We start from the raw sequence: 25,892 nt of genomic DNA, 5'->3' as shown, positions 1-25,892 counted from the left end.
AAAACTATATCCACTGCCACCCCTGCATCCAATGATTTAGTGACCTGGTCGTAAAAGGCCACCAGGTTGGTCTGACAGGACCTGCCGCTGATGAACCCGTGCTGGTTGCCCCTGAGCATGCCGTTCCCTGCTGGCCCCTCCTGGATGTGTGCCAGAATAATTTTCTCGAACAGCTTGCCCAGGATCGAGGTAAGGCTGACTGGCCTGTAGTTCCCTAGGTCCTCTTTCCTCCCCTTTTTGAAGATGGGAACCATGTTGGCCCTTTAGTGTAAGCATTTGCTTTCTACCTGGCCATGTCTCTTGAAAGATGACCAGTTACTTCCCGAAGAGGTAGGTTGGGACTAATCTTTTGCTCTCACCCTTGTCGCAATATATCTGTCACCCTAACCAGAACTGTTGCAGTAAGCCCTCCGCATCAGTCACACAGGAGGGTTACAAAAACTCTGCAGGTGTAGCACAAATGAGGTGAACAGTTGCTCCATTTTACGGATGGGGAAACTGAGATACAAAGAGGGGAAGTGACCCACTAAATTAGACATCAGAGCTGGGAAGAGTTCTCAGATCACCCATATTTCAGTTTGGCACCATTCCGCCGAGGACAGCCAGGCTCACACCTGGGTCCTGCTTCTCCAGTAATTCTTGGAATTTTATCTGAAGATCTAAAAGCACTTTGCAAAGGGAGGTGTTATGTTAGCAGCAGGAAGGGGAAGTAACACGTTGAGTCAACGAGTCAGAAACATATCCCAGGGCTGAGGTTGTCAGAAGTGGCAGTGACCCTGTGTGCTCACCCCGAGTGGTCCTAGGAGTGTATAACACCACAAGTCAGTAGTCACGGCTAAAAATCTTGCTCATTTCTTCCCTCCCATCCCCCTGCTTCAACCATTGCTGTCTTCATCACCTGTCACAGACGTGTTGATCAATCTACTGGAATAAGTGAGTGCTGGTAATATTTTAATCTACATAAACCTGTCAGTGTCTTCTACACGTGCATCCACAAGGGACAAATGCTTCTTAGTTTGCACCTTTTATGGAAGATGCCATCTGTTCCAAATGAGGCAGTCTAATTTTCCTACCAGAAACCTGACAACACATAGGTAATGCTAAGATCACCGACTGTCATGTTCGCCAATCACTCTCTCATTGTTTCCCTGCATTCCCCATTTTACCTGTTGCCTTAACTACCTGGGTTGCAAACTCTTTGCAGGAGGCACTTTCCTCTTCGCTCTGTGTATGCATGAGGCGTTGATCATTAAATACCACAACACAGATAAATATGAATAACAATTTATAACAAATTTATTCTACAAGTTAAAATGCAGAGCCAATTTAAATGTGTAATAAATAGCACTGACCCAGTGAGATTCATCCTACAAAAAGTAAAAAAATTAAAATAGAATAATGAATGTCATCAACAATACAAGAAGACCGTTGCAAGGCCTGGCCTTTTCCACTTCAAATTCAGATGGTTAATAAAACAAAACAAAAATCCACAGACATTTTAAAAAGATCTAAGAATGCAGGCACTGTGAGAATTTTTGCAACCACCACCAATGAAGATCTTGTCGTAACACATTAAAAGAATAAAGGCTGCCTTTGTTTTATCATCCATTTTAATCAATAAGGATGGGAGAAGATGGTTAATGTCTCCAAGGCAGCTGTTGAGATTCCTCTTTTGTTCCAACACCCTGCCTGCACTACAAAAAGGAACATATGGGGATAAAATTCAACTCGGCGCAGGATCGCTCCTACTTAACTAATAAGACCTCCTAGCGCCTTGTTTCTGGAGATGGCTTCTTGCTCCGTACTGATTTTGGCTGAGGCGGCAGCAGGAGGTATATAATGAATCTCTGCAGTCTGCCTCAGCAGCTTGCAGAATGCATAGGTGAAAAATTCCAGCAACTCTCTAGGATATCTTATTATGACAGAGCGGCAGGCCAGAGTTCAAGAGCCGTATCACAATTAACCTGCTGGCCCAGAACCTCAAAGAAGAAGCTTGATATGCACCCAACATTACAGACAAATATGGATATGTGCACTGTATTTATGACACTAACAAGAATCAAATCCACTGGTTTACGGGCTCAAAATCACTGCCGGCATAAGCAAGTGAAGCCAATAGATTTATGCCAGAAGTGACTTGGGTCTCTGCTGTCTTAGCAGTGATTTGGAGAGTGGTTTTACAATACTGGGGGCACACAGACTAACTAATTGCAGTTCAGCCCAGATTAAGTCCGGTGCTATTTGCCCCCTGAAACAAAACACTTCTCAGCTGGACAGAACAAAAATTAAAGAGCCCAACCGCTAGAGATACAAAAGATGAAGCCTGCAGTGTCAAAAGAGTACAATAGACTGGAAATCAACTACCTTTTGTGACACTGCAGTAACAATCCCCACATCAATACTGCAGGCACTGGGTATCTCTGCTCTTAAGTGTAGCACACATGTTGCAGCTGCCCAGTAAAAACATGTACATTCACCACCCTTAATGACTTCTTCTCAGCTCATTTTGCATCTTAGCTGAAGCTGTAAGAACATGCTTGTTATGTCTACCTATGACCTGCCATTTTCCATCTGCTCCCCCATCCCCATTCCCCACCCCTAGTATAACATAGAGCACAAGGACGGCAGACACAGAGTGCAGGAGAGTGTCACCTCTCCTCCAACGCCCCATCCCCACCCCAAATCTTTCAAGGCACGTGAAACCATCTTCCCCCTCAGTCCCACCCCCCTCCCCCACTCCTTGTAAGGACAAACACACACATTTCCCTTGTTAAGCATCAGTTAAGTGCTAGATTCTTGGTGTGCTGGCAAGATAAAAGCACCTGGTAACACAATGGATCCTAACTCTCATCTCTAATGTTTCCCTGGGAAATATTTAACTCTTCTCTTCCAGAGTGCTACCTAATGGATAAAGCCACTCTCTGGCCTCCACCGGGTAAGGGTAGTTTCAAAGACCTCAGAGGAAGAGATCTCGTGACCCTTTCTATTAGGTATGTGTTTTTCTATTAAAAGCTGGCTGGCTGGCTGTTTTGCTCATGGAAGCCAAGAACTCACTGGAAAGCTGGCTTTGGTGTGCATCTGGCTTGTCCCCAGCTCAAGTCCATCTTCCTTACAAGCTAAAGTTATTGCCCTGAAAAACCTGGTCAGTCTCTCAGAAATAGAGGGGAAGGGGGTCAGAGCAAGTCCGAACAGAGGGGTTCAGACAGCGACCAGCCCTTCCCGCCATCAGAGAGGGGATTGCACAGATCAGAACCAATGGCTCATCCGTCGATTCCAGCTTAGTGCTCCGAGTCAGAGAGGTAAGAAGGCTGAGTCCATCTCCACACCAGCATATCTTCTCCTGCTACTCTGTGCGACTCTGTCTGAATCCGCGATTCATTTGAAGCCAGGAAGTCCACAGCTCTCTGCCAAACCCGCTTCATTTTTTTCCTGGAAGCAGCAACAGAAAAACAAAAGGGACCACAGTCATTTCAGCTTAGCGTTTTCTTGCTTAGGTCATATGTTGCTGCTTACAAAGTGAGCGTTATGGCTGCTTTCCAAAAGAAGATGAAATCAAAGTTCACTGCTGTTCAACGCAAAGTTCAATCCGACTGCTGCTATGCAGCCTGGCAGCTAAGAGAGGAGCATCTGGCTGGTAAGTCTGTGGGGGGGAAAGATTGAGGCCCCCACTGTCAGGGAGGGAGTGGGGCAGGGGTAGAAGCAAGCGCTGCCCAGAAGGGGCAGGGTGGGGCATGGGATGGAGCCGCAAGTAGCTCATCAGGGGAGCAGCTCCTGCCACTGCACGCACCCTGGGCAAGGTATGGGGGGTATGTGCCCCCCAGATTTGTGCACAAGATTTGTGCATGGCTGCTGAATTCCTGGCCATGTGCATGCTGCAGCTGTGCACATGCACGTGGCGTTTATCAAAGACGTTATTGGCCAAAAAAGCCAATCACAGATGTTAATTTTCTTTTTATCGGTGCTGATACGATATGGACCGATACATTGGCGCACCTCTAGTTGGCAGGGTTTACTACAGGACCTCAGCCTCCTAACTCTGTAGTTCACATGTCACCATGCTGCCTCCTTGAAAAGCAGCCCCTTAAAAATCTGTCTCAAGCTGGAGAGTATTGACTTCTGCTTAAATGGTAATTGGTTTACTCTGGTCTGTGGAAAACTGCAGTACAGTGTTGATCTTAACCTGACTCTCTGGGAATGACAATGCCCACAGCCACTGAGAGTAGAGGACAAGCCGGCCTCATTTACTCAGTAAAAGACACGCACCACATTTCACTTTGCCACAGGATAAGTGAGAATGGTGGCAAGACAAAGGGCAAAAATCTAGCTCAGGTTACAGGGGAGAGAGCAAACGGCACACCCAATGCTCAGGAAAAAACAAAATCCAATTACTGCTTGATGGAATAATGACAATTTGCCCGTGTGACTGCACAAAATATCAGCCCTAGCACTGTCACAATGATCTGCAGCAGGGTTAAGGCAGAGCATGAGTTCTGTCAGAATCCCTTAGAAACCAAAAGGCCAGGCACGCACTTCTGGAATTCTTCACTGTGCTCCCCGTCAATCCTCTGCTCACTGGGCGTTACTCAGGAACTGCTGTATGACCTGAGCTAAAGAACCTGGTGTTGAGGGCACCTATCTTAAAGAGAAAGAACCAGCTCACCTGCTCTGTGGGGGGATGAGGCTGTCCCGGACGTGGAGGATGCCTACATAGGGGTACCGTTCCAAATTCCGCTCCCATTCTTTGTAGTGATCTTGGACAACGGCTGTAAGGAGACACAGAACAGGGGCACAATGAGCAACAGAACTGTCTGCAATCAACAACAATGTGATAAGTTACATTTTTCCAAGGGATACTAGGATCTACCTATGATTTTCTTCACCATTTCATACATGGCCTGTTCTTCTTCCTCCATCTTCCGCCAGCGATACCTCAAGAAGATCAAGATTCCCCATAAGGCAGCTAGACCTGTAACAGGAACAACAGAAATGCCAGCATGGGTCACTTGCATGCAATCTTTGGACGTGAGCTGCTCTGTTTCCCCAGACAGCCTCATACTAAAGAGTTTCTATTACTGGAAGTCCAGGGACTGCCTGGAATGGAATCCAGAGCATTTGTCTGGGATATTACAAGAACCCTGGAACTGCAGCCTGGCAGCAAGAGTCCCATGTGTGGAACTCCTATCCATCAGGAAACAAACCAGGGTGATTACAAGGCTGTACAGCTGTAAACTTCTAGAGCCACCTCTTTGCAAAGGACTCCCAATAATAATGATCCAGAACTGTCAGAGTTAGTGCTCTGAAGCTGTGCACTCATATGGACAAGTATGTGGTTGAAGCAGCAGACTGGGACTCAGGACATTTACACTCAAGTCCTGGCTTTGCCACAAACCCCCTGTATGAGCATAAGCAAGACATCTAATTTCTTTGGGCATCGGTTACCCCTCTCTAAAATGGGGGTGGTGATACTTCCTTTTATCCCTCCTCCACTTGGTCTACCTAGGCTGTAAGCTCTTCAGGGGAGGCACTGCCTTAACTGTGTCTGTACACAACCTAACTCAGCTGGATCCTATTCTCGGGTGGGGCATCCTGATGTTACCACAATACAAATCAGTAATAAGGAAACACTATAACTTCTTAATAAAGAGGCCAGTTGGCTTGATAGTGCAGTATAAAGAAAAGCTAGAGAATTAAATCCTTCAGGCAGGCTATTAATGCGCTAATTTTGTAGGCTGTTGAAATGGGTGCTTGAGAATTGCCTAGCTAAATGGCTTGCTCATCTAAAATAAACCTAAGGCACTCACCCTGAAAGTAGGTCCACAGGTGTTCTCATTTAGCCAGAACACAGGTTAATTAAAACTTAATTCATCAGCAGAATTCCTTACACCTTTTTCACTAGATGCATTTAGGTACGCGCGCGTGTGTGCGCGCGTACGTACACAAGGCATGTTGAAATCCCAACCATTAATGCTGAAGACTTACACCAAAAAAAGATGAAAAGGTTCTTAATAGCAGTGGTCAATGCCCGGCAGAAACGACAGATCAGCCCCATCCGAGGATGGGCAGATTCGAGACAGACCACCTGGTCGATGCTGGTAACTGGTTCTGAGGGGTCTTTGCCTTTTAACCTGATGGGAAGAGGCAGAAAAGCCATCACTGTAGAGGACAGATTCCAAATGCAGACTGTAAACAGGAGAGGGTGAACGTAAATTGGCTGCAAAGGCTGTAACTCTGAGTACACTGGGTAGAAAACACCAACGTATTTTGCTGCTGGTCTTTCCAGAACTTTTCAGCACTGGCTGCTCAGAAAGGATGAATACGGCTTTAGAAAAGGCAGCAGGCCTGGAACTCCCACTGGTAAACTGAAGTCTCCCTCTACAGACTCTTTGACAGCACCTCTCAGCATGCAGAAGATTAAACTTTAAATTGGATTCCCACCTCCCAGCATAGAGAAATGGAAATGTTTACTGAGTCGCTCATCAGCAATTGCACAGAGAGCCGTTGAGAGTGCCAATGTCCGTGGAGGTTGCACTATTTTCCTCAGTACAGATGAGCATAAACAGTTTAATGGGAAAAGCGACAAATCAAAGCCATCCGCAGCAAAGCCAGGCACACGCTCGGAAAAAACTATGGCTACAGCCAGACTTCATCCATACTGAAGATTGCTCATACATCTGCTATGTAACCAGACACCCCTTTTAGTTGCTCCCCATCACCCCATGTTTACTTCCTTACTGGAAGTTTTAAAACAACAGGCATTAAATAATGCAAGCTGAAGTGGCCAGATTTATAGGAGATGGATTAAGAGGATTGTTTTTTTAAAGGTACCAATTTACCTTTAAGCAATGAATAGCAGACTGACAGTTCAAATGATCTCATCCCTTAGCTCGGTCATGTGCAAATCACAAGACTGATGGCTTGGAATGGGTTAGTTGAGCCCTACTGTACCTGGAGACATCCAATGCTTTCCCACCTACTTTGTCTTATTTATAAGGCCAAGACCTAAGTGACTGCTTACAAAAATGCACCTGGATTACCAAGTGCAGTCTTTATTCACTCTGCTTTCTGACCAGTCCCCAGTCAAATAAAACTCACAGATTGTTTGCAAAAATACCACCGGCAGGTTTTTAGTATGCTCTGCATTCATACAGTTTCATATTGAGCTGCCAAAAGCCAGATCAATTTGGTGAACTGTTGATGGAATTGTTAATTATGGAAAATACAGAAATGGGGAGTGTTTTGTGTTGCCAGGCGGTGACTTGAACAGTGCTCCAATAGAAAATATTAATTAAAATGCATTGGATCCCATCCTGCCAACAAGTCCAAGCTTGCCCCTCAGGGAACACTGCCTTGTTTTGTGGAGTCTTCATGTTCAAAGAACCACAAAGAAACAGACAGCACCTGGAACAGCAGATTACAGCAGCAGCTACGGATGACAGACTGCGAGAAATAAAATAGTGGGAATTCTACACAAGCTGTGCCCACTACTCCAGTGTTTGTGCTGAAATGAGTTATATCGCAGTGAAATAATTAGCTACAATGAAATTCAACTACAATTGAATTTATTATCAGACTGCAGAGTTAGTGCTGAAGCGGGTGGGAAGAGGCACCTTTCAGAGCAGCATGTCAGCAAGTGGGTGGGCTCGAGGAGACAGCCCTGCATCAGGTCACATTTCCTATCATATTAGGCCATGAAGGCAACAAGCTTAATATTCTGGTTTCCTACAACAAAGGCTTAAAATCCTTCAGAGGCTGATGGAAATGTGAGTTGTGTCAGGGCGGCTCAGGGCGGTTCACAATCTGGCCTGTGAATCACTGCAAAGGAGGCAGTCTCAGATTGCTCGAGTCTGTCCTCCTGACCGATTCATCAAATGTTTGTTTCCAAATAATGGAGCTGTGCCTCAGCACTTTACACCCAATTTATGGAGTCTCCCTGTCTGCCATCAGCAGTTCTCAGCATCTTCCACAAAAGCCCCAAGACTACTTTATAACATCAGAATAAGCGAAGCAGTGCAGCCATTTTAAATAGATAAATTTTACAAGGCACTATATTTTTCATAGAACTGAACTAAATCTCATGCTGATCTTTGCAGGATGATGATTTCCCACTGCCAGATACTGAAAACTAACCAAACTTCCCTGCGCCCTTTTAAGTGTAGAAACCACATACACCCGTGAAACATAAGAGGAAATGCTCAGCGTGACTGATCTAGCATGCTGAGAAAAGTCAATGGGAACGTCGCAGTCTTTGCACCGATACAACTGAAGATCAGGTATTCTGTTAGTTGCATGATAATGCCGCTACTCTGAAGATGCCATTGAGAATTCTCTCATTTTTTTACCATATTGATTTTCATCCTAAAACACTGCATCAGCTATAGCAACTGAATCGCATACCAATAAAATGCAGCCACCTCTGCAGCAGAATATGGTTCCATATTGTAACGCCAAAGAGCTGTTTGTAGCGGAACTGAAGAAAACAGTAGCTAGTGGGAAGTATGGGGAGAGGATGTCAAAGGACAGATTGTCATCGCACAGGCATCAAACAGGGGCAGGACACAAGGACTGAAACTACCACATTTGCAATAACGACCCCGGGGTGTTTAATGACCACAAGTAGTCAAGAGTCTCAAATATGCTGCATCTGAAAGAACACTTCCATGACCAACCAACGCTGTGAGTTACATATTTCCTGTCACTCACCATATTCCTACATCCTTGTCACTGGTCAGTATCCAATCCAAGGCAGCTCCAAACTCCTCTGGCGAAGTACCAGTTACATTCTGAACAGAAAAACCCATAAGAAGATTAGTTCTGCATTCAGGGTGGAATAATATTATTCTAGTACAGCAATAGGAGAATTTGTTCCATGTACATCTTTTTTCTACATTAATTCTTACTACCAGTTCAACAAATTCAGCTAACTGGTGGAAAGAAAAGAAAACCCAGAGACTGGTTTGGAGTCTTGACTGAAATTTTATGATGATGGTACATGATGCATGAAGTACACTGTAAAAATAAATACTGTCCACAGAATGCTGAGACTACTTGCTGAAACCGTGTATAAAAAAGTAGAATGCTAGATCAAAGTGGTCTGTCTTTTACCACTTTGGGGTGGGGGAAAAAAACTATTACTGCTGACAGCTCCCAATACAAGGAAATTTCTGGTTTTAAACAGACTGATGACTCAGGTGAAGCAACAAACTATTAGCTAGATTTACAGTGGCTGAGTCAGTCCTGTTGAAGACCAAGTGAAAGATTGTTTCCAAAAGGACTACCAAGAACATAAGCAGCAAAAGGAAAAGCTGAAAACGTGGGGAAAGAGCTGCAATAGGAGAAAAGAGCAAGCTGAATGCTTTAAGGCAATAAATAACAAATATTTAACAATGCTACAATAGATATACTCCAATTCTACTTACTGCCACATAATCCCTTGCTTCATTAACCAGAATGCATTTACTTTTTAGCTTTTCAGGGTTTCCACACTCAAAATTACCTAGAAAAAAAGTCAGAGAGATTAAAATAATTCCATAGGGGGGAAAAAAAAAAGCCCTTAGACAGTTAGGAAATACACTGATCTATCGTGAAATGTTATCCTTTTAAATCAGTCTTAGCTGTGGGCAAAAGTCTTGCACAGGAGGTGAGAGTTATATTGCAGCTAGATAATTTTATGACCATTAATAAAATTTGCAGCTACTGTTTATAGGCTAGATAGGGGCAATCTCACGCTGCAAGGCATTTGCTGCTCACCACAGATGCCAGGAAGGAACGCTGGCTCCCCATTCTCCAAAACCAAACACCTGACCAAACGCATTGCAGAGGAACATGATCCTCTGGACAAGATGCTGAACTTGATTATCAAGGGACAAAATGGTACAATGGAGCCCCTCTCTACTCCATTTTCTACTAGGCAAAGACAAATGCTGGGGAAAGACTCACACACCCAGGCTAGTTAAACTGGCCCTGAAAATAAGCCTGAACAGGTGTATTAAATGACTGCATAAAACTGTTTAACATCTTAACAACTCAGTTAACATCTTACATGACTTAGGTACTTGGAAGCAGGACTTCATTTATAGCTTCCCATTGTTCAGTAAAACAAACAGCATTAAATCGGTGCTAATTGGTACAAGCATCTACATTCCGCTTTTCAGAAATGACTTAGAAAACCAAGTCTATTGACTTCCACTGAGATTTATGCCCTTAAGTGCCCAAATCATTTTTTAAAATGAGCGTTGGGAGCTTTTAATGGCTAATACAACAGCTGGTTAATAAACAGTAAGATTCCAGGTAGCTGGCAAAAATTTCAGACTTGGTGGTACAAAAGTATTATGAAGCTGAAGATCTGCAGCTCAAATTTCTAGTATGTGAAAGGCAAATAAGGGCCCCTCCAAGGAAACACAGATCTCTCTCTATAGTAATGTATAAATGTATTAGCAAAGCACAATGGTTATTTAAAGGGAACTTTTTTTCCCCCCACTATTTACCCTACTTTCCCTGAACTCTTCAAGTGGTACAGTCAATTATACAAGGCCCCTCTGTTCCAGGTAAAGTTAAAGATGTCCAGACAGCTGGGAGATGCAGGTCGCTGAACACTCAGAAGTGCTTTATAATGACAACCGGTACTTACCAGCTTGTATTGCCAGGTAGTTATATAATTCATGCAGCACGTTCATTAAAATGCTCTCCTGTTTAGCTTGACAGAACTGAAAGTCAGAAACACATAATAAACATCAACACATCCACAGGAAGACGACAGCAATTAAATCAGCCAAAAGAAAGAAAATAAGGTACTAATCGCACTGTATGTTCAGTTATGCTTCACTTGACTGGATAAAATTAAATTACTTGATTATGGAGTCAAAGAGGTCTACTGGGCCTAAACTTATGAACTGCTGAGCACATCCTGTGAAACGTAAGCATCTCTAGCTTCCAAACCTCATAGTCTCGGACCCTTTTATTCCCAACAATAGCTGAAGGAGCAGTTCCTTCAAACTCATATACAGTAAGCGGATTTACTACACATTTCTCCAAGGGCCATACTACTACTACGCTGAATTTGATACAAAAGTTTGTCTCTCTCAAGAATACATTATGGAATAAGTCAAGGCTGCATAAACACATTTTAACAGAGATTAGGGGAGTTAGCAGTATTAAAGGTTGTATTACAAAAGATGAATATACAGCTACAGCCTTTGTCAGCAATCAAAGTCACTTATGTTATAATCAACTAAAAGTTTCCATAACAGCAGGGGATTCAGATGTTCAGAAGCTTAAATCTATACCATTCAGAAGCTCCTACACAGACACCATCTTTTCCCTCCCCACAAGGCCAGACAAGCCTATTAAGTCCAACTTCTGCAAATCACTACATTATTACTGTAAAAGGATGGAGGTTATTCTGTAGTCATATTGATAGAAAATGTCTTCCGAGTTTGCTGCAATAATTAACCTTCTATCAGATGCCTGCACCCACTGCAAGATTAAAAAAAAAGAGTCACACTTACTTCATCCGTTTTTTTATTACAATCCACAGGTAACTGCTTAACTATAAGCAAGAGGAAAGCTAAGGTTAGTCAGCTGCAAAATAAAACCTTTGACAGAGAAATTAACTATGTAATTTAAAAAACCAGCTAATTCTCTAAGCATCTGATTCTGCTATTTTTAATCCCACTGAATAATCCCTTGCTATGCAAATAGCCCATTGAAAGAACTACAGCAAGCAGGATTGGAAACTAAATGAATGAAGTGTGCTCTCTATCAGGGCAAATACAAGGAGTTTTTATTCCGCTGGCAGATCGTCTGGAGCTGCTAAACTATTGTGACCATATTCTATGAAAAAAAGGGAGATTACATACTCCTGCATAGCTCACTGAATCTGCTTAACACTTCCTAATTTACATAAACCCGTACCCATCTCATTGTGCCATTAATTGTCACTGCATGGCCAAGTGGTGACTTGGAAACTTTGCTGCTACAAAAGGGATCAAAATCAGATCTGGCTGCAGAAGCATGGGCTTCTATCTTTTCAGGGGAAGGAGACTTTTCTTGGCCTGCCAGCTGCACAGAGTCTGACCGATCACTTCTTATCCTCCTTACCAATATAACAGCCAGAGTTGGCACAAGGTACCTTAAAACAATTTCAGCCATGTGAAAATATAACACATATGTATGGTAAAACTCCCCATTTCTATGTGTTTTAAGGAGGGGATGGTCCAAAAAGTGTACAGCGTACATCAAGACACTCATCGCTGTCATCCTGATACTGAGAAAACAAGTTTATTTTGTCAAAGCGTTTAAATACACGCACTCAACCAACAGGTTGAGTGTCAGAAACTGCACCTTGCCACCTCCTTTCACCAACCTGCTTCCATCATTGCAGAAGCAAAGGAAAAATCATGCCTGGGGATATGATCTACCAGAACACATTGCAACGGGGGGTCATTTTTGCTGTTTGCTCTCTGCTACGCTGGGGGGCAAGCAGCAGACGGCAACAGAGTCCAGTACTGCTCTTAGAACATGGTCAGGACAAAAAGCTGCAGAATGACTGCGCTTTGCAGAGGATGACATGAGACAGGCAATTACACGGCCAGTACATCCTACGACAGGGAATCGTAAAAGACGTCCTTGTTCCCAACCAAAATTTCACTCTCCATAAAATCTCTGGAGCTGAAGGCTCGGACGCCAAATTCGCTCGAATACACAAACGCTCAAGCTACTGCTCTGCGACTAACAAGGAAGACGCGAGAGGAAAAGAAACCCAGCGATAACCGAAGTGCGGGGGGACGTAGGGAGAAGAAGGTGGTGAAGCGAGGGGGGAAAGGGAACAAAAGATGATGGGAGAGCAAGACGTTCACCACGCACAGCTGTCCTCAGCTCCCTGAAGCCGGCTGAGCCCCATCATCTTCACCCAGAGGATGCCCAAGAAAATCAGCAGCAGCGCCAACGAGGAGAGACACAGGAACCAGGACAAGTAGTACTCCAAAGGCCTGCCCTTTCTCTCAGGCCTTGCTGAGGGGCCAGCCGTCCGGCTCGCCAGCCCTGGCCCCGCCACACTCCTCCATGGGGCCCGGTGGGTGAGCTCGGCCCGTGTGGACCCCAGCGGGGACGGACGGTCCCCGTCAAGTCCCGGCCGCCACCACGAACTCCTGGAAGCCGACCCATCTCCCTCTGGCCTCCACGGGGCTCCTTCGCCGGCCCAGTGGGCGCCGCCCCTCTCCCACGCGGTGCTGGAGCCCGATTCCCGTCCCCCCAGCACGGGCCGGCGGCTGAGCACCGGCGCCCCAGCGGCTGGCTCTGAGTCCCAGCGGGGGAATTTCCCTCCGTCGCAACCCAGCAGGGGCCGGGGGCTCAGGCCCAGCACCCCGGTGGCCGGCTCCGTGTCCCAGCGGGCGCCAGGGGACAACGCGGCGGCGCCTGAGCCCAGCAGTGGCCGGTGGCTGAGCTGCCCTGGGGAGGCCCAGGGAGCCCAGGAGGGCGAGTCCCTTCCGGCCAGCAATGGCCTGTGGGCCAGGCCCAATGAGGACAGGCCTGAGCGGGTGCTGGGGGGGGCCTCGCCCAGGGCCCCCCACGACAGCCCCGTGCGGGCCTCGCCCTCCTCATCCTCTTCCTCCTCCTCCTCCTCCGAGTCGCCCTCATCGCCGGGGCTCCCCCTGCGGCTCAGCCGTGGGCCCTGGGGCCGCCCCGGGCTCGGCTGGGCTGCCTGGCTGCGGCGCTGGGCCGCCCGCTCGGCCCGCAGGCAGCCCAGCTTCTTCTGGTAGAGGCGGCGGGTGGTGTCGGTGACGGGCCCCGCCTCGTAGCCCAGCGCCAGCAGCTCCCGCCGAAGCTCGGCATCTGACAGGGCGGCCATGGCGGAGCGGCGAGAGGTGGGCCGCAACCCGGAAGCGGCCGTCGACCTGGGAAGCGCAGGCGCCATCTTGGGAAGCGGGGGGCGCCATCTTGGGAGGGTTGCGGCAGTTGAGTCGAAGGGGGCGCCATCTTGGGAAGGTCAGCGAGGGGTGGAGGGCACTGGTGGGCGCCATCTTGGGAAGGTCGCGGCCGCCGCCATTTCCCGAAGGGCTGAGTCGAGCAGCGCCATCTTGGGAAGGTCAGTGAGGAGAGAGGGGTGGGCGCCATCTTGGGAAGGTCTCAATGACACAATGTGGTACCTTTGTCCTTCCGTTTCACAAGCAGGCCCATGCACAGTCTGAAGCAGTGCGTGGGGGACAGGGGCTTGTTGTTGCTAACTGGATTAACAAATCTCAGGGCATAAGGCTGTGGCCTTAATAATTAGAGGACATAAAGGCATTAGGTTTCACATCAACAGAGGACGGAGTAGCAGAAAACCAACATGTGCCCTCTGATGGCCACCCTATTTTTTGCCGCTTATACGACTGCAAGTGTTGCAGTGCTGGGCGCCTGGGTGTGTAAAAATGCCCAATGGCAACTGACCCTGCCTTCCACCTACACCTCCAGGTCTGAGAGCACTGGGGACATGCCTCTCTGACTAGGCCAGGGTACCTTTATTAGTAGTACTAATAGTATCCATAGTAGTAGGAGTAATACTAGTAATAATTACTATTACTACTAGTAGTAATAATAATTGTAACAATAATAATAATTAACAACCACCACAGCAACAGCAGTAGTAGTGCCATGTCTGAAGGAGCTCTTTCTGGGCTTGTCACTTGCCCGTCACTCTCATCTTGGGGCCACGCTTACTATCAGTGCTGAGCAGGAACAAACCTGGCAGGTTCATCAGGATGCCCCTGACATTACCGCCTCCCAGCCGTTTCCCAGCTGTGTAAACTGGATGCGATCACGAGACAAAAGCTGCCAGCCTCAAACAGAACCCAATGAACTAAAATGGTGCCTGAATGCACCCCTCGGGCAGCGCTCCTCGTGCGTGCCACCACCACCGAAATCATCACGGGGGCCTCAATGTGGTGTGGCCAAAACGTTCACTCCTGACAGTTGTCTGTGGTTGGTCCCACCGGCAGGCGATTGCTCCTCTTCCCTTCGTTCATGCAGTTTAGCTTCCCTTTCAAGATGAGAGAAGACTTTTGAAGTGTGAGACATTTCAGCTGGGTCTTGGCAGGGGCTGCTGTGGAGGGCAGAATACAGCAACCTTTCAGAGTGGAGTCATCTGATTTGAAGTTGCATCTTGTACAATTTCAGCAAGTGATGGCGCCTTTGATTTTAATTAATGCTTTAACTAAGAGGAAAAGTTGGTGTGGCTGCGTCTATCTCGCCGTGCCCTCCTTTCGCACTCACTTTGCTCTCAGCCTTTGTTCTAATTTAGGCTATCAGATCAAGCTATTCAAGGTTTTCCTGATTTATTAAAGAAGGCGGCTGCCAAATGCCCTGAGATTTGTTAATCCAGTTAGCAATAACAAATGCATGCTTAGCAGAGGCCAGAGGGCCCATTGAAAAAGACTGCTGTGCTCTGATGAAGAATGTGGAAATACTAAGCTTAGTTTTCAATATTCACTCACTGAAAAATGCAACTGACAGCTAATAATTTGAAGCAGTCTTATGTAAATGTGGCATTAGACTATCTCCCTAGTCCTCCTCCGGCCCCGTTCCTGTAGGCTTACACATTCCAGGTGGCTTGGATAAAGCTATGCCCAAGCCTGTGGACTTCAAGACCATGCAAGCACCCACACTAATGCAAATGCCTATTTTCTGTGTGCTTCTAGCACTGGTTTTGCCTTTTTCTGGGATTAGGTCGTCCAGATGCTTGGAGCAGACGTAAAGCATAGCAAAACCTGCAAGTGCTTGGCTACTCAGCATCCCCTGCATTTCAGGCTCGGCATGACCCACCCATCCGCTCACACACTCCAAGCGTGGAGGTGTGCCAGCAAAGTGTCCACCCACAGTCACTGTGACACCCGGTTGCTCAAGGGTACTTGGTTGGGCTCCCCCAGCAAGGCCTCCCAGTGCATTTCTTGGTGTGGAAGATCTCTCCTGCAGCTTAACCAGCAAGCCCTCATCCGTGAGAGGCGAGTTCTCAGCTCGCCTCTTTTCCCCCCTGCAGTAATGCAGTTTGCTATCCTGGAAACTGCACAAGCCATGGCCGACAAGAATGATTTGAGCTGATGGTGGGCAATTGAGTGCTGACAACAAGAGGAAAAAGGGGAAAGAAAGGAACCGACACACCTAAGCAGCCGCCCAGTATGCCATGCATACAGATGGGGCTGCAGCCTTGCTCTCTGTTTTGGTTCATTATTGAGGTGCCCATCAGAGGCAGACAGTCTGGAAGGGGAGCATGATTGTTTCAGTGTACAGCATGAGCCAGAAGGCAGTGACTGGTTAAAGGGACCCTGTCAGGCCTAGAAAGAGCCCTTGCCATGAGAAATGGGGGACCAGCTATGGGAAGCAACCCCTTCCCACTGCTTGCGACTGCTCCCTGTGGTTGGGGAGAAGTAGAGATGACAGCTTGTTCTCTTAGTCTCTCTCACTCCACTTTCCTGTGCAGCACTAGCAGTGAGGGAGCTGGGCTTGTGCACTGTCTGCCACGGGCTGTTTGTGTCCCCCTGTGCCACCCTACTGAAGCCAGAAGGAATCTGCCCAGGCAAGATCCTGAGTGCAAGGCCATACAGCCAAGGGCCATGAGCCATGTATAGATTGCATGGAGGCTCAGTTCTGCGCTCTGGGCCTGGAGAAGGGCATGCTGAGGGGGCCAGAGAAAGACATGCATCCCCCTATGTCCCTCCAGTAGCCATGTGGCAAATGCACCAGTAGTAACCAGCTAGAGGCTCTGGTGAGTTATCCTGGGAAACCTCCTCCACACGAGGCTGGCAGGGGAAGAGCCAGCTGGAGAAACACCATTGGTACAGTCTCACTGACAGACCTGAGTAGGAGATGCAGGGGCAAGAGCAAGTACAGAGATGCTAGTCCCTAGGCGAACACCCCTGTGCCTGGCATAGACTTTGGGTATCTGCATGACGGAGGAACGGAGCCCCTTTGTGTTCCTCCCACCTCCTGCATGCCATGGGAACCTCTCTGATTATACCTTGGGTGAGATACAGGATTTGGCCCATCAAGAATAGCAGGTCAAGCTCTGATCTCGCTTATGCCAGGGTCAATTTTGGGATAACTTCACTGGTGCCAAGTCCTCAGCTGGTGTCAACTGGCTTGGTCCTGCTGAAAGTCAACTTACACCTGCAGAGCATCTGTACCAGCAAGGTTTTGCTCTGCTCCCCTTTCAGCCCAGCCAAATATATTACATTCATTATCTCCCCACTCTCAGATTCAGTTACCAGTGGTTTTATAGCACAACCTGCCCTTCAGCAATAATCCTTGTGAACGTCCAGCTACATTAAGCTGATCAGCATGTGCAGCAGAAATATGTTTGTGAATTATATGTTAAAGCTAGAAAACCACTCCTGACTCTATGTTCCATTATACGCTGGGAGATTTCTCTTCTCCTAAGGGAGAGAGTGCCTTTCAACATACACAGCACAGAGGAGTGAGACTGGCATGTGCGCTATTCTGGCACAAATACTGCAGCTATTTAAATGATCCACAGTGACAGCAACATTTATGTTCAGCGGGGAGAATAAAATTGAATTGGAATGGGATACATGCACACACATATCGTTCGTCTCATTATTGCATGCCTTACAGATGTTGAATCTCACGGCACCCGGAGAGGGACAAGTCCTTAAATAAGCAAAAGGCACGTCAACCTGTAGCCATTACAGTGAAATTAGCATCAGTTTTGCTTGCAAGACACAGATAAGCAGGGAGACCTGGATGGTTTTATGTGCAGTATGTATTGAATTCATGGGTAGAGTGCCCCCATCAACAACTCAACATCTAACGCCTGGTACTTTTTGTGTTTGCAGGGACTATCACGATACCTGGTGGCAGGGACTACTGTGATATACCACCTGGCAGAAAGGACTCAAGCAATCAAAGCAGAGAATTTCAGGTTAGGTGCTGTTCCTGGCTGTGGGAGCGAGTGCCCTCTGGCGATCACAAAAAGGAGCCGTGAGGCAGGATGCTGGGGTTCCCTTCCCACCTCTGAGGCTATGTCCTTTTGTGGGTAGGTGGGTATAGGGTGTAGGGATTGTATTACCACTCTTGCTATTTGACTTTCAGCAAGTCATTCTACCTTCCTGTGGCTCGACTTCCCTACCTGTACAGGAGGATGACTAAAACGTGTAGTGGGTGTGTGAAGCCTAATTACTCAGTGTTTGCAAAATGCTTTGAACTCCTTGGAAAAAAAGGTGGTTTTCTATATAACGGCAACCCATTAAGAGGTAATGTTGTTTTGCTGCTTTCATGCGCTTTGCGCTCACCATCTGCCTAATAAACTTATTTAAAAGAGCCAAATCATTCATTTAATTAAACTGCACATTTTATTAGCTCGCATCAGATTGTTTCGAAACCCTTGACAGATTCAGTTTACATGCGTGTAGGCTTTTAGGTTAGCAAGCGGCACCGCCTTACGCTTCTGATTCAGTTAGCTATAAAGAGAGGAGAGAACAAACATAATTAATTCACGTCTTTATGGGCTTGCTATACAATTGCCAGTCCTTCGTATACAATTCCCAGTTCTGTATAAGCCTTGTATACAGTTCCCAGTCCTCTGTATAGTTTCCCATTTTTTACAAGCCTTCTATACAATCCCCACTTCTTTATGTCAAAATCCCCATTCTTTATAAGCCTCACATACAATTCCCATCCTCCTCAACTTCCACACTTCAAAAATGATAAATAACCCCTGACACCCACTTAGTCAGACTGAAATAACAGTCCCACAGAATGGATGTTGCTAGAGCCATTTCAGCCTGGCCTGGATAAAGCCCCAGAGAATTCCCTGTAGATAACAATCCCCCACAAGGGTGTTGACATAAATCAACTCAATAACTTAAACACAGGAGTTTTCCTTCTCTATTCTTTGTATACAAAGCTTTAGATTATCAGAAGAGCTCGGGGACAGATTTGCTGTCTAAGCAGGGACAGATTTTCAGAGTTTGTCTCCTTTTTAGGCTCCAGAAGTGCTAGATTTTCAGAGGACCTCATTATATTCATTTCAGGGGTAGTGTATGTGGTGTAAGCACAGTAGGTTTCATTGTAGCATGCCCTATCTTGGTCTGGAAGCAGTAGCAAACATGACCAGTCACAAACTCCACCCAAGTTTTCCTTTGCTCTGGGGCTGGGGGAACATGTGCAAGCTCATGCACGAGCATGTGGCACACTGTGCTGACTGGTGCATTGTGGAGGGGAACCAGGCTCCATCCTTCTGCACCCACATGCAGTGGCGGTACATCACAGCTACACGGAGGTTGTTGCCCCGTCCGTACTCCTGCCCATGAGACGAATAGGAAGCTCAGTGTCAGGTGTATTACACCTTACACTCACTTTTACATCCCTTGAGGACATACAGGATGGTCCCTAACAGGCAGAAGAGAAACAGGCCCCAGAGATGCTCAGCACAAGCCTTGCACCCCCTGAGCTAAGTGAGCAGTTTTGTCCTTCAAGTCGACTCAGCAGGAAAAGGCAACTCTTTGATCTCGCTTTTCTGGCGACACACTTTCAAATGGCTGGAACAAGGCATTTGCCACATCTCTTGAGGCGGGGAGGGCATAGGTGGGGTGGGACGTGAATGCAGGAAGCCATGTCAAGTATTTACAGTAGCAGCTCAACAGCAGCGCTAAGGAATGGACAGGGAATGAGGAGACAGCTTGATGTTCTTATGTGTCAAGTATACGCATGGGGTGAGGGCAAATAAGGACTGTCTGAAGGGAGCAAACATGACACAAAAGCCATTCCCGGAATATAAATATCACCAGGACACTAAGCTGGGAAGGAAAGGGAGAGGCCGGAATCAGGCTCCTTACAGTACCGTTTTCAGTGTCCAGTAACATCTCAGTTAGCAGTTTCTCCAGGACACCTTGGTATTTTTCCAGCTGCCTAGAGTTGAGCTGCATTCTGATTTCCACAGGAGCAGTCAGCTGTGAAGGAAAGCCAAATTAGCCAAAAGAAAGGAAAATGAACAAGGTGGCGGTAGATAGACATGGTAAACAATGCTCCCTGCCTCACAGGACTAGGGGTCTTCTGCGCGGGGTTAGCCATTGCCACATACCACATTTCCCTCACCCACCTGAAACCCAGCCACCGACATCCATTTCACAAGAGCAGGAGGCAGTTCTGTTGCATGGGTTTGGGCTGGGCTGACATAGTCTCTTATCTGGAGGGCAACTGAGGCTTGATCCTGCTTTGTTCAAGTCAGGGGAACAGGGTAGGGTGGAGGAACCGAACCCCTTGTTAGAGTGGCTATGAATGAGGATTGAGTCTCAAGAGCTCCTTACCCAGGCCTGGGTTATTAGATGTCTTTGGGCATCAAGCCTTTGGTTCACCCAGATGTTGGTTTGGAAAGTAGGCTGGGCCCTCTCCCCTGGCTGCAAACCTCGGAGATTAGCAAGGACTCAAGAGGAGAAAGTCATCTTTGACTCTGACAATCCCCCACGCTGAAGCCCTCTCACAGGCCTGTGGACTCTGATGGAGCTGTAGGACTGGGCACATTTCTGCCTCAATTAACAACACTAAATAGACCAGTTCAGGCCAGGCCTGGGATGGGGAGCTGACACCTAGATGTACCTGTTATTTAACACTTACTATTGAAAATATACGGAGCTTAAACACGGATATTGATTTTTTTTGACCCAGTTTGGCAAGAGTGGATGTGTGCTTGTTAGTCTGGGTCCTGGCCAAAATCCAGCTTAGCTAGTCTTTACATTCTACCTGGATGGGTTTCCCCCATAGCTTCAGGTGAGAAAAGTACAGCTGTGCTTACAGCACAGATGTAGCTGTATCAGTGGGTGGCTGAAGAGAGCGCTCTACTCTCACCGAGTTTTCAGACTTGGTGGGTGACTGCGCAAGAGTGTCTTGGGGACACACACAAGCCCTGAGACATCTGAAATGGGTGTTTTTCTGCCCCAAAGTGCTGATTTAGAGTTGGAGGGACCCCAATTTATAAACTCAAATGACAAAGCACTTTGCAGTCCTGCAAAATCAACAATCCTAGGCAAAGACCAGGCAATAATACTACAACCTGTCTCTGCTATAACCATGAGCAGGGTCAGGACCTAGGGGGCATCCTTTTAAATAATTTGTGAGCCTTTGAGTGGTGTTCACTGTCTCCTGTTGCAGAAGCTTTTAAAACACTGGCATGTAGCTACAGCTAGATCGTGTGTGTTTGCACATTGGCAGTAAGCAGATGTAGGTAGGCCCCCCCTGCCAGTGTGTCTTCCTCAGACCCCTTCATGGTCACCTCACTGTTCTCCTCACCTTGATCATCTCACCCTCACTGACACCCTCCATGTTGGAGGGCCCAGTAAAGTCTCCTTCTTCCGATCGCTGCTGCAAGGTCAGGGACTTCTTCTGCCCTTTGTTTCTTTCTCTCTCCTGGAGGCACAGAGCAAGGCACAAGGTAGAACAGATGCCATGTATCAGACACGTCAAGGATGCAAGCATTAGGTGGGACAGGATGGGGGTTCAAGGAAGGGTTGTGTCCATGTCTGCCATTTAGTGGTCAGGGGAAAAATCCTTGCCCACAGAAGATCCCCAGCACCAAGCTGGGGTCTGTAGGGTATGAGCCAGGGGACAGGATTTGAGCCTGTGTTTGTATATATGAATTCCCTCCTATCCAGTTGCATAGACAGTCTCTTACTGGTGCTGCCCTGTCTCTGCACCTGGTGTTGCTGCAACAAGCCACCACCTGTTTGGCACCATCATGGCGGTAGTAAGGGCACCCACTGGCAGACTGAGGGGGCTATCCAGTGTGTCCTGCAACTGCTGGAGCAGTTCAGCTGAGCTGGATGCAGAACCAGGGAAATAAAAGATCAGAGAGCCCTAAGTGGTTACTGGATCCAATGCAGGATTGTTTTGTCCCAGTGCACCCCAGAAAGGCTGCCGTTGACTTCAGCTCTTATTCCACAGACAGGAAGCTGGTATCCCTGAAGTGGGATCAGAACCACCAACTGTTTAGCTAACAGCCCAAGGCTGTCCTGCCTGGTAATGTGCCAGGGGACTTTATAATCTGCCAAGACATGTGGAAGCTCACTGTTGCCATAGGGGCACAGAAGCCAGGTGTCCTGAGCTGTGTGGTTAGCCATTTCCAAGTGACAGCCTTGGACCAGACATTGGCTCTATGTATGACCCTGGATGAGTCATGTGAAGCCCTTGCCCTTCCCTTTCTCCCCATGGTAGACCAGGCAGTGACACACACCAGCTGTGAGGAAGGGGGATGCTGAGGTTTAATTAGCTAATGCCCATGCAGCTTTTTTGACTGTAAAGTGCTGCCCGCCTGCCAGGCATCTGTAATAGGTTTTTCTGGAGTCTGCAGTTTCTAGTCCTCTCCAATTTGAGTAGGGCCACCTGTCTGCACCACACATCCCCCTCCCCAAGGGAGCTGCAAAATAAAGAGGCGGCAATAGAGGAAGTCTGCTGGCACTGGGGATACTTTGAGGTGGCTGCTTAGTGCAGGGGGCTAACCTGGGTATTCAGTGTAAGAGAAGGAGATTTTGGAAGACAGGTAAGACTGGCTTCTTTTGCTCCCCCGGAGGCATCATGGGTAAAGACTGAGAAGTGATGCAGGGGGACCATGCCCTCCCCTTTCCCTCTGAGGGTGATGTATTGCCCAAAAAGCGACTACATCAATACTCAGCAGAGACACCAAGGAAGAAATGGCTGGGGAGCCTAAACTGTCTACTCACTCTCTGCTCAGTGGAGGAAGGCTGGCTCCTGTGATATCAATAGGAGCTTTGCCAAAATTTCACCTCTGCTGTCTCTGTGGGTTGAAGAAGTGTAAAGGGGGCTGCTGGCAGACACACAAATAAGCAGGTTTGGTACTGGGGACAAAACCCGGCAGGGGGGAAGGAGGCCATGACCTGAGCTAAACCCTGCTGTGTGGGAGGAAGGAGGTGAGATTCAGTGTTACCTGCCCTGGGGACTCAGTGTCACTGGCTGCTGCTGGCATGGAGCGGTTTGCTTGGCTTTACCTCTTACTGCTGGTACTACAGACACAGAGTCGCTGCACCCAGCTGCTGCTGCCATACATTAACAACTCTAAATAGACCATAGCCACACTGTGGGGCTACTGCAGCACCAGGGACCCTTCGGGGAGCCGCCATTCAGGCGCCCCCTGTAAGTCAGTGTCCAAGGCTAGTACCGTGCTTGCCCACCATAAGCTATACTACTGGGCATTCATTTGTCTAAGCTGGGTGCCAAGGACAGTGACCAATCTCCAGGGATGCCAGCCTGGCACTCTGCAGAAGCATTCATCTCACATCAAAAGGAAAACATTTTCTTTTGTGCACTGCCCAGAGCTGACACCCATTTGGGGGATGATTAATTATTTGCTAGAACAAAGAGACCCAGCAGAATCATGATGGGAGCTTGCAGCTTTTCGGTAACAACCAGAACCTGCAGCAATTCTAAGACGAAAAGTAAAAAACTCATCCGTAAATTAATATAAACTGGCCTTTTGTTTCCACTACGCTGGTCTGTGTTGAAATGATCCTCAGGACTTTCTTTTTAGTCCTGAGTCTGGGAGCGTTTTTCCTCGTATCCTCTGCAGCACCAGCGAGTCAAGTGCATTGCAGACTTGGAGGATGCGCTCAGGCTGTGTGTGCTGGGACCAGAAGGGAGCCATTTAGAGGAACCCAGGCTGGTTCTAAACAAGCTGGTCTGTCTACACAACACAAAGCAGGGCCATGTGGGGATACTCGCTCGGGTTCCGGAAACAGCACAGCCTAATTAGTCTAAAGAACTTTGCTGAGAAGCTGGGCTAATGAGCTCTGGCACAGACCACACTAAGGCAACTATGCCACGTCTGGTTTCAAAACTCGCCTGGAGGAGCAAGATGTGGTATTGCTACACAACGCTGTGTCATGCCAAATACACACACGCTCCCCGACCACCTCCCAGCATTGAGATAGGACGTGTCGTGAGACAGGGAGTTTGTTCTGGTGACGATTCTACTGGACGTGGACTTGATAACTGAGCAGTCCCTTTGACTCCATGGGAGTTTTACTGCAGTGAGAACAGCTGCAGCTTGATTTTCATTGCTCCATCTCCCATTTGAATCCCTAATTCAGAAAAGCTTCACTGTTCAGGAGAGGATTTGACAGCATACTCTGCTTCGAAATGCCCAGTGAGGATGATGCAGGCACCTACCCTGGAGACCTTCAAAAGGATGCACACCTTGCTGAGGTTATTTGACCACAGCAGTCTTTCCTGCCCAGAGCAGGGGGTCCCTTCCAGCCCTAAACTTCTGTGAATCTGTGAGCACGTGTTTCAAGTTAAGTGCTAGCTTAAGTGCCTTATTAAACAGGGAGGGTGATAAGGTTTGCATTTACATGCTTTTCTAAACCAGGATATGAGTTCCTGGGCCCCGAGCACCTCTGAAAATCCAATCATGGAGAACTGTCTAAGCAGGTGCTTCACAGTTTGGCTCAGAGCCTATCCACATTGACAGCAATGGAAATCCTTACTCTTGTCTCCTTTTATTTGAACACAAGCCCTTCACTTTTAGAAACTCAGTCAGCTCAAGGCATAGGAGAAGTGGGCTTGCTGCTCCCAACCTGGCCCTAGTGACTGGCCATCAATGTTGTAAAACTGTCTCTCATATGCACTCAGTCTCTGCTCAGAAGGAAGAGGAGACTAGGAGAGCATGGGCCTCCCAGGCCCTGGAGCTGTGTGTGGGGGAAGCTGCACTGAGAGCACTCCCTGTCCCCTTTAATTAACTCTTACGGGTGCTGGCCATGGCAGTATGTTTCTCAAGGGTTACCTGCATCCTCTGTATGTCGCTGTGAGTGAAAATGGGTAAGAAGCCTTCAGTCTGCTCGGCCAGCATGGCCATCCCATACACCACCAGAAGAGTCACCACGGCCCTCCTTGAAACCATCCTTGGAGCTTGAGAAAGTCTGAAAGACAGAGGAGAGGGCAGGTCATGATACGCTAGTGGGGAAGGCTGCCTGCAGCCTATAAAATCAATGCAGAACAGTTTGAAAATATGAGTTACAAAGATGCCCTCACTGAATAGAATAACCCAAAACCCAGGACTTTAGCATGGACTGTCCAGGAGGAGTTTGGGTCTTATAAATACATTTCTTTAGCCTTTATTTCTGAGCAGCCTTCCACTCCATGTCTATTCTTCCAATGGTTTCTGCCACCGACAGTAGCTGTCAAGTGATAATCTCACATCTCCTTAAAGATCTGACCTGGAGCCAGTGTTAGTCAAGGGCTTGATCCTATAAGCTGATGCACAGCTCCTGAAAGATGCAAGGTCTCCCACTTCCTTGCAGAAGTCAACTCACATGATCATGCGGACCACTCCCAGCCGACCCTCTGGTGAGACAGGTGGGGATGCTTACCTGGTGTGGGAGAGCAGTGCTCTCTGCAGGTACATGGGTTTGCACTTTGGAGCCTGGAGCCCTTGCGACTGGACAGTGCCCTGGAAGGAGCATTTTGCCTAAAGTCTCAGAACTCTGTATTTTCTGAACAAAGACTAAAGCTGAGATTTTCAAAAGAGGTCAGTTATTTTGGGTGGGTACCTGCTCAGAGATTCCTGAAAAAGTTTCAGTTTTCAGAGGGTGGGTGCATCTGAATGTCAGGTCCCTTTAAAGACAGACAAGGTTCTTTGGGTAAATCTGGTATCTTTTATTAGACCAACTCATGGAAGAATGTTTCCAACTATTTGGGTTGGTCTAATAAAAGATATTAGATTTAACAAAAGAACCTTGTCTGCCCATGTTCTTAGACCAACACGGCTACAACCTATGTCCCTTTAAATAACGATGTCACTTCCAGCCAGGCTCTGGTTTCCAACAGATGAATGCTGAGAGGGGTATCTGCTCTGGAGAAGAAATCCTAACTGTGCAGGGTAAAGGGCAAGACAGTCC

The 25,892-nt window shown here is 47.5% G+C and overlaps 2 protein-coding genes across 3 annotated transcripts; both read right to left on the bottom strand.

Annotated features, from left to right (window-relative positions):
* Positions 1-1,272: 1,272 nt before the first annotated feature.
* On the bottom strand, positions 1,273-13,865 carry LEMD2 (LEM domain containing 2). The gene is made up of 9 exons (XM_019514188.1): positions 12,862-13,865; positions 11,505-11,545; positions 10,628-10,703; positions 9,417-9,493; positions 8,701-8,780; positions 5,980-6,125; positions 4,865-4,966; positions 4,661-4,763; positions 1,273-3,429 (listed from the first exon to the last, which is right to left on the bottom strand). The coding sequence occupies exons 1-9, from the start codon at positions 13,844-13,846 to the stop codon at positions 3,279-3,281; spliced, it is 1,761 nt and encodes a 586-aa protein (XP_019369733.1). The 5' UTR covers positions 13,847-13,865; the 3' UTR covers positions 1,273-3,278.
* Positions 13,866-18,318: 4,453 nt separating this feature from the next.
* MLN (motilin) lies at positions 18,319-25,682 on the bottom strand. Of its 2 annotated transcripts, XM_019514186.1 has the most exons (6): positions 25,365-25,682; positions 25,212-25,288; positions 24,779-24,914; positions 21,277-21,393; positions 19,832-19,940; positions 18,319-18,449 (listed from the first exon to the last, which is right to left on the bottom strand). In XM_019514186.1, the coding sequence occupies exons 1-6, from the start codon at positions 25,455-25,457 to the stop codon at positions 18,442-18,444; spliced, it is 540 nt and encodes a 179-aa protein (XP_019369731.1). In that variant the 5' UTR covers positions 25,458-25,682; the 3' UTR covers positions 18,319-18,441. The 2 variants fall into 2 exon arrangements, with proteins under 2 accessions (XP_019369731.1, XP_019369730.1); XM_019514185.1 differs by having other exon boundaries at positions 24,779-25,444; positions 25,545-25,682.
* Positions 25,683-25,892: the final 210 nt, after the last annotated feature.

Source organism: Gavialis gangeticus, unplaced genomic scaffold, assembly GCF_001723915.1.
Source record: "Gavialis gangeticus isolate Ggan-Ray unplaced genomic scaffold, GavGan_comp1, whole genome shotgun sequence".
NCBI lineage: Eukaryota > Metazoa > Chordata > Crocodylia > Gavialidae > Gavialis > Gavialis gangeticus.
Note: the sequence above shows the minus strand (reverse complement) of the source record. Positions and strands in the feature narration are given on the sequence as shown.

Excerpts from the sequence above, each read along its gene's own strand:
- LEMD2 (XM_019514188.1), bottom strand. The coding sequence starts at position 13,846 with ATGGCCGCCCTGTCAGATGCCGAGCTTCGGCGGGAGCTGCTGGCGCTG. Across the intron at positions 10,704-11,504 it reads GTAATAAAAAAACGGATGAA|TTCTGTCAAGCTAAACAGGA; the intron begins GTAAGTGTGACT and ends TCTGACTTTCAG. Across the intron at positions 3,430-4,660 it reads CTCATCCCCCCACAGAGCAG|GAAAAAAATGAAGCGGGTTT; the intron begins GTGAGCTGGTTC and ends TGCTGCTTCCAG.
- MLN (XM_019514186.1), bottom strand. The coding sequence starts at position 25,457 with ATGCTCCTTCCAGGGCACTGTCCAGTCGCAAGGGCTCCAGGCTCCAAA. Across the intron at positions 25,289-25,364 it reads GCACTGCTCTCCCACACCAG|GAAGTGGGAGACCTTGCATC; the intron begins GTAAGCATCCCC and ends GACTTCTGCAAG. Across the intron at positions 19,941-21,276 it reads GTGAGGGTGAGATGATCAAG|CTGACTGCTCCTGTGGAAAT; the intron begins GTGAGGAGAACA and ends TTTCCTTCACAG.